This window comes from Ornithodoros turicata, unplaced genomic scaffold (assembly GCF_037126465.1).
Source record: "Ornithodoros turicata isolate Travis unplaced genomic scaffold, ASM3712646v1 Chromosome13, whole genome shotgun sequence".
In the NCBI taxonomy this organism is placed as follows: Eukaryota; Metazoa; Arthropoda; class Arachnida; order Ixodida; family Argasidae; genus Ornithodoros; species Ornithodoros turicata.
This window is the reverse complement of record NW_026999307.1, coordinates 1,067,584-1,078,584: the sequence shown is the minus strand read 5'-3', so window position 1 is coordinate 1,078,584 and position 11,001 is coordinate 1,067,584. Positions and strand designations below refer to the sequence as shown.

The 11,001-nt window shown below is 52.1% G+C and overlaps 2 protein-coding genes and 1 pseudogene across 2 annotated transcripts; 1 reads left to right on the top strand and 2 right to left on the bottom strand.

The window, feature by feature from the left end:
- Window positions 1-778: 778 nt before the first annotated feature.
- Window positions 779-3,009, bottom strand: LOC135372154 (uncharacterized; annotated as a pseudogene).
- Window positions 3,010-3,024: 15 nt separating this feature from the next.
- Window positions 3,025-3,492, bottom strand: LOC135372153 (THAP domain-containing protein 6-like). Its single transcript, XM_064605844.1, has one exon. The coding sequence runs from the start codon at window positions 3,490-3,492 to the stop codon at window positions 3,025-3,027; it is 468 nt and encodes a 155-aa protein (XP_064461914.1).
- A 5,408-nt stretch (window positions 3,493-8,900) lies between these two features.
- Window positions 8,901-10,142, top strand: LOC135372152 (uncharacterized). The gene has a single exon (XM_064605843.1). The coding sequence runs from the start codon at window positions 8,901-8,903 to the stop codon at window positions 10,140-10,142; it is 1,242 nt and encodes a 413-aa protein (XP_064461913.1).
- Window positions 10,143-11,001: the final 859 nt, after the last annotated feature.

Here is an 11,001-nt window from a genome sequence, read left to right as displayed (position 1 = left end):
TGAGGAGCTGCTGGAGACCCGGCTCAGATGAAACGAACAATACTAAGTCATCTGCAAACGCAATACAATTGATGTTGACAGTTCCCAAGGGCACACCCACATGTTGAGGTAAACTTTGGAGGAGGCAGTGCCTCCTCTATACTCTCTAGTGCCTGGAAAAAGGAGAGGAGAACAATGAGCGCCCGCCGTCGGCGCAAGTACAGCGCTTCGCCGCCAGGTGCTTTATCCAAACAGGGTAGTAGCAGACTGCCTCCAGTGCTTGTGTACACGTTCGCAGCCAGTGTCTCCTGCGTACACTGTATCGTGGCTTGTACACCGCTGCATTTAACGGTCTTTCGTCGCTTTCTTTTCCCTTCCCTTTATATCCTCGCTGCTCATCGTCGAGATGTTAAGCAAATTACGCTCCGTGGTCCACCTGATCATGGGCGTAGCGACAAGCACCTCGGAGACGTCAGAACCGCTTTTTCAACCGAATAATGTGCTTTTCGCAGTTTGCTACCCGCGTTTACCTTACTCTGCAGCCTCTAGCGTAACTTCCTTTCTCGAAATTGAACTTGAGACGGACTCCGCCCCCCCCCCCCCCTCATAGAGCGGCCCGGGGTGAGACGAGCCCCGCAGCTACCCCGTTTTCTACGCATATGCACCTGATATTGCTACTCAAATATAAACCGAAGTAAGATGTACATATAAATTTCTCATTTATTACATTTTATACACAAAAATTAACTCTGGTTGCTGTGACACACATTCCTGCGAAACTACGTGAGCAAGCACATGGTTAAAGCCTCATGTATTTTCTAGACATGGGTTTCTTCGCAAAATATTTGAAAGGGTCGTGCCTGTCCGTAACACCAAATGCATGATTTACAAGTAGTGGCCTCAGGAAACGAACTAATATGAGTTCCATGAGCTGCTTTCTGTGTTCACTGTCCTCGTTGGTCTGGCACTTCAGACGCTTTGAACGGCAGAGGGCTGGAACTGTATGGCATAGTAAGGTAGCCAGCGGTTTTCGTAGACCTGGAGCTTCCTGCAGCGCACATTCAGCAAATGTCCTTAATGTATCCAGCACAAACAGCAGCTGGTCTGATGGATACAGCAGCCCACCTCTGTCCTGACTACAAGTGAACTGCAAGATGGTTGGCTTGTCACTGGCTTCATCGTTGCACAGACACAGTACTCACACTCGATCTTTTCACTTATCACCCGTGCGATATAGCCACCAACATATGCACTGGCAGATATTTGCAACGTTGGCAGCCATTGAGGCAAGATTACTGTGTTCAGTCTCTCCAGTATAACCAAGGCAGTCTTTGCGATTTGAGGTTCCGACTTCACCTCTGGCAGTGGGGTTTCAGTAGGGAGTGAACCTGATGTGGTGACAGGCTGGCTGTGTGCTACATTCGAACATTCGCTAGATGCAGCAATGCCTGTTTTCAGAATTTTCTCCAGTCCTGAGAGGGCTGCACGAACGTCCAAAACGTCGTTGCAACCTGACGACATTCTCAATGTCTCAAAAAGTGACTCTATAGGGTCGCTATTGAACTTGTGTGTAAGTACAAACTTGAACTTCTCCTCTGCTAGCAGATATTTGATGCAGGCTACAGTAGAATACGGAGTGAGCAGAAATGCTTCGTACGTTTCCTTTGTCATGAATTCCCGTGGATGCTGACATCTGCTTTTCAAGTCCTCCAGGTACATGGGCAAAGTGGCCTCAAGCCACTCAAGTCTAGGATCTTCCGCGTCATCATAATGCCGAGCATCTGGAAACTCTCGGCGGATGTGCTGGGTGGTGTTGCTCGTATCGTGAAGAACGAACCACCGGTATATATACTTCATGAACTTGATGGTTGGTCCTGCAGTTGCGAATGAGATGATGCAGGTGTGTCCAGCCTGGTCCTTCAGGTGCTCCAAAGCAGAGGTGACATCAGGAGATAAAACTTGGACGGCCCTTGCGATATTCATTTTTTCGATATTATTTGGAAACACATGCTTCCGACTCAGATAGCGCACTGCCTTGATTGTCATATTCTCTTGCAATTCGTGCACTTTTTTGATGTGGGAAGATGAAATCTCCCCTTGTGGGCCTATGTCATGTGCTAAGAACTGTGATGGAATATTTTTCAACACATGGCATGGGTTAAAACTGAGGAAGAGCAGTCTACTGTAGTCAATGGGACGCTCAATCCTGTAGGTTAGTAGGCCGTTTCCCAGGAGCTTCATCGCATTCACATTAACCTTGTGATTGTCAGTCACTAACCTCACAATCCTGAATCCACAAGACTCCACTTTTTCCATTACTGAGGGCTGAGGGCCAGTCAGTCCTTTTGTGAAGAGGTAGGCTGCTGGGATACGGTATGATGTCGACAGTCCACTGATGACAAAGCACAGAAGAGAGTTCGCCAAAACAGGGCCGCTGTTCTGGTTCTCCATTTCAATGTCCACTTGCCCAACAAAGCAGTCCCGCTGTTTGTTGTACTGTGGCTTTTCTTTGACCCTCATCTCGTCAATGATGAGGGAGCAATATCTTGACTGTGGTGCTTGCAAAATTTCAGATTCAGTTCGAAGCCGAGTTTCAACGAGCTTGCTGAAGCCTGTCTCGCCGCTTGGAACTTCAATGTAGTTAGTGAGCGCATTACGGCTCGGCAACTTCAAGAGCACCTCTCCCCGCATGTGCTCATAAGCTCGTGTAGTCAAATGTCGCACAACCACGGAGCGACGAATTGTCTCCTCAGACCAGGTGGGCCTTTTTCTTCGGAAGTTGGATATTTGGTCCATGAGGAACACTGCTGCAGGCTCTTTTTCTGCAGCTTTTTCTTTTATATAAGAGAGATCTGCCGTCAATGAGTCCTCTTTCAACTTTTGCAGATCGTTTTTGTACTTGTCGACTGTTTCCTTGAGTCGTAGAATTTGATTCTTGAGGTCTCGTTCTTTCCGCCTCCACTTAAGTCGTTCAGCTGCAAGCAAATTCGACCGGCTGTCGACTTGGACGCATTCGTCGCGAGTAGACATGTGTGACACGTGTTTTCAGTCTTGTGCGTCGGATTGGGTCGTGTCCGAGTTTTGGGCGAGTTCATCCATCTCCGAATGCATTTGAGGAATGGTTGGAGAGAAGGCACTGGCACTGGGTGGGTCCGGTGTGGTACAGTCCGCCGGGATGGCTGTTAAAACTTCATCGCGCGCCCGTTTAGCAATGCTGGCTATGCTTCTTTCTTTTCTTTTCTGCGGCTGCAAGTGGGCAGGGTAATCCACAAAGACGGTAGGCACGACACCTTTCTTCAATCGTCGCCTTTTTCCTTGGATGAAGTCATCTTCCGTGAAATGCCGGCTACATAACTTTGTGTAGCACGACGAATTTGGCGTCCAGCTGTCACGCCGGATAGCAGCAAGCCACTTCTCCCTCAAGTTGGCATCCGAAGGAATCTCATGGAAGGATAGTCCTGCAACTTTCTTTTTCTCGTCAGACTTGCATCGAGGCGCACAACAGTATGCCATATGACGCGTGGGCAAAAGGCACACAAAATGTTAGGCAACACTCCGATCAAACGAAGCTGGATGCATGCCTGGCGATGTGCGGAGGGAGGATGACGGACCCTGTTTACGCGGCGCCCCCACGCGATCGCCACGAGCGATGGGTAGAGGAGGATTGCGACGGCCTTGGGAGGAGTTTTTGCTAGGCCCTGAGAGTATAGAGGAGGCACTGGAGGAGGTCATCTAGTACAAAATTAAAAATGGCCGGGCTTAGAGGGTCGCCCTGGCTCTCTTAAAGGTGCCGGTCTTCAGGGTTGTTCGAGGACCAAGGTATAGGCGCTCCAGGTATGAGACCAGGAGAGCAGGGAGACCCGTCCTCCTCGCGGCCCCAAGTAGAGCTCCAAATGGGACAGAGTCGAATGCCTTGCGCAGGTCCAGGGTCGCGATATACAGAGAGCGGCAGCGGTGGTGAGCTTCTTTGATGATGGAGTGCAGGATGAAGTCATTCTCCGCACACCCATACACTGCTGAGAAGGCTCTCTGTTGCTCCGTAAAAGGGCAGGCCAGTCGCAGGCGGTTGGCGAGATGACTCGGTGGAAAAGGCACAGGAGGACCGGGGGGATGGTGATGGGTCTGAATTCACCTGGGCTGCTGGGCAGAGGCACCTTGGGGATAAATAATGTCCTCGCTTCGTGGAGGTATTCGGGCACATCACCTGCCAAAAGAAATAAGTTCAGGATAATCACCAAGAAGGTCACTGGGATGGCCCTGAGGTCGGTGAGGGAGACACCATATGGCCCGGGTGCTGTTGAGCCTTTTGGGAACGCAGCAGTTATTTCCTCAGCTGCGATGGGCTCGATGAGGTCTGGCATTTCGGGCTTGGCAGAGGACTCGACAGGCTCTTGCAGGTCAGGCGGTACCAGGAAGTCCAGGAAGGAGACCGGGTCCCCCGGAGGCTCAGCGGGGGGCCCATCTAACACATGCCGGGCGCAGGAGCGCCGATTTTTGCGAAATAGGTCCTGAGTTTTAGCATACTTCATGCGTCTGCGGATCTTCCGGGTGGTGCGAGTAATCGGGCGAGGCCGGGGTCCAACTGTGCTGATTTGGATTGTGCGGCAGCAGGTCCCGCAGGAATGAGTCCAGCTGGTGGAGAAACCCGCATCCCTCGGCCGCCAGTTGGACAATGGCTCGAAGAGATGCTTGTCGTGGTCCGACCCCGAGCTCGGGGAGATAGGGAATCGCCCGACAACTCGGCGACGGCTGGAGTAAGGGCGGCCAGGGCGGGAACCATCGAATAGGGCGATGGAGGAGGCCTGGGAGAAGATCCAGTTTGAGAAGAAGCTGCTTTAGACGAGAGGCTCTCTGGTGAGCCCACGTGGAGAGGAGTAGCCATGGGAGACCGGCGTGCCTGAGCATCAATCTCAGGCGGTTCCTGGGGGAGAGGGGTACTCTGGGACCCTACTGGAGAGGCAGCGCGCAGCATCTCTAGGGACGCTGAAACCCTGGAGCGGTGGTTAGTTGTTCTACGGATGCCCTTGATTCCCTCAAGGGTACGCTGAGAGAAGGCGTCAACCAGGCCCATGTTGATGAAGCGGGAGCCCGCCAGGGTGAGCTCGGCCTCTTTGAAGGCAAGAAGTTGCAACTCTTCTTCGCTCCAACGCGGTCGTGTCCTCCTGGTGTCGACAGCCAGGTCCGCCTCCAGGTTGTGGGCGCGCCGCATGTGCTGTCCCAGTCCGTTGGCCGTCCGGAAAACCCTGAGGCATCCAGAAACAAGACACTGGTGCTCAGCGGCTCCTGGGAGTCGCATGTCGTCCGACGTCCTGACACTTGAAGAAGAAGGGACACCATCTGCTGCTGGCACATTTCTTGATGAAGAGGGTACCGCCAAGTTCATTCCGGGATGGCGCTAATTATGGTGGGCACGCAAGCCTTGCGACGAAGCACAGCGTCGACCACAAATTGACCAGATGAAGAGAGTAGGCACAGAGATCATCACTGGATTAGTTAATACATGATCTACACTTGGATCAACAACAGTATTAGTCGCAGGGGACACGTGTCCCACTAGAGGCTGGTCAGGTTCAAATTGAACCTGCCTGCGGTGAGTAAGTCTTATATGCTGCGCCAGACCGCGCTCAGTCCTGAAGGATCTCTCACATATCACGCAGAGAACCATGACGGCCGAAGCCCGTCACCAACTAGGCCGTTGGGCCCACAACCGCGGTGGCGGCGGACCGAAAACACACTTGTTGAGAGTTCGCGCCAACAGAAAGGCACCGAGGGCAAAAACTTCGGCGCTAAGCACGTCACCACCTAAATACCTGAACCGACTTTTGCCACCTGATATGCAAGATATCAGGGCCCGGGGGACATCACGTGGAGGTATCGGTCAGGATTGGTCCCCCTAAAGAAAGCAGATTATTCTTACTCCCGCCTATCACTCTTTGTTTTCAATGGATTGTATACAGAAACATGGTGGGAATGAAACGTGGTCGTCCTCTGCGTCAGTTAGCTACTACCTGAATTTGCCACGAAAGCGAACCTTCGGGCTGGAGGTGAGAGAACCCACCACCTACTCTCGACACAGCCGGTCTCCTCCAGTAGACCACCAACTCATAGTCGTTTCCTACTCCTCTTGCCAGGGACCAGTGCCCCACCCAGAGGCACGGTGGGGCCAGTCCACTAGGACAATACAGAGCGTACTCTGACTTGGTCAATGCGCCATCGCCTACCCGGACATCCGCGTAAATGAGGCCGCGCCGGCTTCGCCAACTACACCACTCTCCGCAACCATCCTGGCGGTCCCTCCACAGGTCCTCAGTGAGTGTACTCCGCCTCGACCGTGCCCGTTCCTACCCTAAGGCGTACTGAGACACACCATTTCCTGTCACCATTTCCTGCTCACCGCAACCGGGACGAACATACTCCCAACAGGGTTGGCCCGTCCCGCAGGCCCACCATGGGTGTACCGCGACGAAAGTGGCTGCCCTTGTGCCTGCCCATTCTCCACGCGCACCTGATGCCGGTTTTGGAGTGGGAAAAGGGTGCACCCCTTCCCCGGCGAACCGGGACCTCCCAGCTATGCTGGTAGACCTAGGCCAAGTCAAGGTCCTTGTCAAGTGTCATTGAGACCCCTTCTAACGGCATTTGGGGCCCCTCTCACTGCGGCCTGGGCCGACTTATCGGTAGGTGGGCCTGCATCCGCATATTACGGCCTGAGGGAAACCCAGGAAGACCCCAGGCGACTCCACCCGTGCCCGTGCCCCTAGCGCCACGTGACACAAGTCCTGAAACGGCTCCCTATAAGAGCACTCGCCGACAGATATGCAACATCACCTTTGGTTAACCTATGTTTCTTGGCCAAGGCCCGCGTGCCCTCGGACGTCATTGAACGAGCGCCCAAAACGAATCCGTAGGACTCAACCTGTTTACCCGGGAAACATTCCTCCAGTACACTGTACTTTTCACCCTTCTCCCGATTGTGATCAGCGAGAGACTGAGGGTTAGAATCCCAGGCAATGACAACGTCAATGACTCGGACCAGGTCTTTCTCCACCATCACATTGTCAGGCCTAAGGCGTTGCACTTTAGCCTGGTACACCTTCTCCGTGGTTATAGCGGCATCTGAGTTCCTCTTTTCGATCAAGCGAATGAGCTGGCGTTCGATGTCGTTGTGTCTCTCTACCCTTGACAAGTGTACACTTGGGCAGATCTGCAGTATGTGCTGGGCCGTTTCCTCCTCCTTCCCACACCTTTGGCACAGACGGGCCGCTGGATCCTGTGAGTGCTTATTGCTAAGCACTCGGGTTGGATAGAGGTTTGATCGTAGTCGCAGGTCGCGGATGCGATCAACATCCGAGAGATATTTAGCGCCTGTACGGAGCCACCCGTTGCCGAGTGTATCCCATCGGTGGGCGAACAGACCCGAAGTCTTGTAACGTTCGAGCACCCTCTGTGCGGTCTGCTTTGGCTTGCACAACTGCTGAGTTGAGACACTTGGCGGCGGTGTTTACAACCATAGTTTTTGGCGCTCTATGGTGTAAGTCGCTTTTGCGCCAAAAACCTCCAATTATCATCATCATCATCACTTGGTGGCAGTGATGCCGTGAGGAACCCCCGACTTCTCATGAAGCTTGGAGGGGTGTTCTACCAGGCCGTCGCTATAGACAGCACCCTCACGGGCAGGCAGATGGAGCACCGCTGACGGGAAGCCTTGGGGGAGTTTCATGATCTCCTTAATCCGTATTCGGTACTTTTTACTCGCCTTTGGTGCGTACTGTCTCACTGACAGGATGTCAGGCAGTGAGTACAACACCATTGGAATCACCACCGTGTTTATGCAATGAACCTTCTGAAACGGCTTCAAAGCTGCCTTCCGAAAAAGGCCGAACACTTGATCGGCTCTCGTCTCATCGATAGAGGGAGACTTGTTGACAGGGAGATTCAGACCAAGGTACTTGACCGGGGTCCCTTTCGGGAGCGGTCGCACCTTCTCTCCAGCAACGTTCACGTCTGGAATGTCGTACTTAAACCACTTATCCGAGCCGCTGTATCTCCACCCGAAATACTGCGGTTTCTTTAGGTTAAGCTTTAGATGGACGCTGCCCAGATAGCTCTCTGTCGCTCGAATGAGACTTCGGAGGCCCTCGAAACTGTCCGAGAAGAGGAGGAGGTCATCCGCAAAGGCAGCTGCGCCCGCACATTGCCCGTTTAGGTAGAAACCTGTTTGGGCTCTGTTTAGGCTCTCTAGCAGCGGGTCCATGACACAGTTGAACAGGAATGGTGACAGGGGATCACCCTGCTTAATTCCTTGTCGCACGTGCACCCCTTTCCCGTCCGTTTTCCCATTGACGGAGAAGGTAGTGTAGCAGTCAGTGTACATATCCACGAGCAATCGGATGATATGCTCAGGGATGCCCTTTCCCCTGTCCCGGCGTCGTGAACTTGGCGCCCCCATCGCCCGGCAGCAGCCGCAGTAGCCCCCTCCTGCACCAACGGTTGGGTCGCCGCAGGAGGGAGACCCCCACATGTAGCTGTGCGTGGCTTCCCCGTGTCTGGGGAAAAGGGGATCCTGGCGGTTGAGTGGACCCGGAGGTTGTTTCGGACCCTTCGGGGCCCCTCCGGGAAAGCAATACACCGCTTTGGCCCCTGCTTCCCATAGTCGGGTGGTCCTGGAAGGCCCGGCCAGGATTATTCAGCTAGTCGCCATCTCCCTTTTCATTACTTTCTCTTCCTTGGTCTCCTTCCCTCTCTCTCCTTTTCCTCTTTTCACCTTCTTTGGCGGCAAGGGTCAACCTTGGGCAGTCTTTCACTCTCCAGAAGCTGCACTAGGGTATAGTGCAGGGGAAGTGTTAACGTGCAGACCGTACGTTCCCCTGGTTGGGCTCGGTGGTGGGCGGCACCCCACTGCACTGAATTACAAGCATATCTTTATGGATTCAGCTAGCAAAAAAAATCATGATCGACCCTTGAAAAGGGGTCGCACCGATAGAGTTAGACTAGATGTCGTAGGTTTAAACCCGGAACCCTGGTTCCCCAAAGTACTTGTGATAAAATCTGACAATGAATCCAAACCCCTCGCTAAAGTATCACCATTTCTAGTAGCAAAGGAACTAGAGAAACTTCTAGGCAAGTCTTACAATGCTAAAAAGCTAAGCACTGGGGATCTTCAGGTTGAAGTCCACACAAAACAACAGAGTACCGCACTCCAAGCAGTGAAACAGGTTGGTGACATCAAAGTTACGGTCACAACACACCGCACCTTAAACATAGTGAAAGGCGTGATCTCCGAGGATGAACTCCTTTCTTGTTCGGAAGCAGAGATCGAGGAAGGATTGAAGGATCAAGGGGTCGTATGTGCAAAGCGCATTGTGATGAGAAGGGATGGTAAGGAAGTCCAAACAAAGCATGTAATACTCTCCTTTCAGTTACACACACTCCCGTCAGAGATCAAGGCTGGCTACATTAACTGTCACATACGACCATTCATTCCAAACCCCAGACGATGCTTTAAATGCCAACGTTTCGGCCATAGCTCCCAGATGTGTCGTGGACAACAAGTTTGCCCAAAGTGTGCCGGTAACGACCACCCACCGGAGTCATGTAGCAAAGAATTTCACTGCGTAAATTGTCAAGGAGGCCATCCAACATATTCGAGGTCATGCCCACGCTGGAAAGACGAAAAAGACATACTCAGAATCAGGACCGAACAAAAACTGACATATAAGGCAGCGAAAGCACAGCTGGACTTTCAAAAGAAAGGAATGTTTTCTGAGGTGGTGCGTAGGGGAGTGGCACCACTCAGAGTATCCGTGGAGACCCAGACTCCTGGGCCTCCACTCCACACTCCCCAACCAGAACAGAGAGAGACACAAGTGTCCTCTCTGATTGCTTCGGTTGGCCTAAAAGCCAGCCCTCATGATGCAGCCACAACCTCTTCAGAGGCTGGTGGCTCCCTTTCAGTTTGGGATGGGGTTACCAAGGATTCCTCCCAGACAAGCACACTAAACATGGAGATCGATGATGACGACCGCGCATCGCAGAAGTCGTCATCGAGTCTTCCAAGCACCTTCTCCCAAGCGAAAGAGAAACGCGAGAGGACAACCGGTAGAGGCAGGGGCGCAAAAGCAAACGAACAGCAGAAACAACAACTGCGGAGAGTTCAAGCCCCCTAAATGCAATTCTTGGTTCCCAAGCTGCACAGTAGAGGTTTTAATGGCTTTATCTTTCTTTGTACTGCGCTCGCCATCTTTATTTCATTTATTATGATGGGAAGTTTCATTCAATGGAACTGCCGTGGAATGCTGTCAAATCTGGATGACGTCAATGATCTTTTCGACCGATACAATGCGGCATGTTTCTGTCTGCAGGAGACTTATCTAAACACGAACACTTTGAATCCACTGCGCAGACATAACGTCTTCAGAAAAGATCGAACAGACGCAGCACGTGCATCTGGCGGCGTAGCGATTGTCACACGAGGATCCTTTCCAACTAAGCAAGTACAATTAGTGACACAGTTGGAGGCTGTGGCTGTGCAGATCTGTCTCGATAAAGTTGTGACAGTCTGCTCAGTTTACTTGCCACCAGCAGCAACTGTCACACAAACAGACATAGAAAGTTTATATAGTCAGTTGCCACAGCCTTTTCTACTTTTGGGTGATTTTAATGCCCATAATCCTCTTTGGGGTAGCATAAGGGTTAACTGCAGGGGACAGATGCTGGAAGCAGTCCTCTCATCATCTATGATCTGCCTCTTAAACACAGGATCACCAACTTATTTACATACTCCAACTCAGACTTTCTCTGTTTTAGACCTGTCCTTCTGCAGCCCATCACTTTTCCAGGATGTAGAATGGACAGTTGAGGCAAACCCCTTTGGATGCGACCACTTCCCAGTGATCTTGAAATATCTTCCAGTAGCTGATACACTCACAACACGTCCTCCGAGATGGAGACTCCAGGACGCTGACTGGAGTTGTTTTAGTGAGAAGTGCGACCTCAGTCTGATCCCATTGAATCATGTAGCAATTG

Excerpts from the sequence above, each read along its gene's own strand:
- LOC135372152 (XM_064605843.1), top strand. The coding sequence starts at position 8,901 with ATGGATTCAGCTAGCAAAAAAAATCATGATCGACCCTTGAAAAGGGGT.
- LOC135372153 (XM_064605844.1), bottom strand. The coding sequence starts at position 3,492 with ATGGCATACTGTTGTGCGCCTCGATGCAAGTCTGACGAGAAAAAGAAA.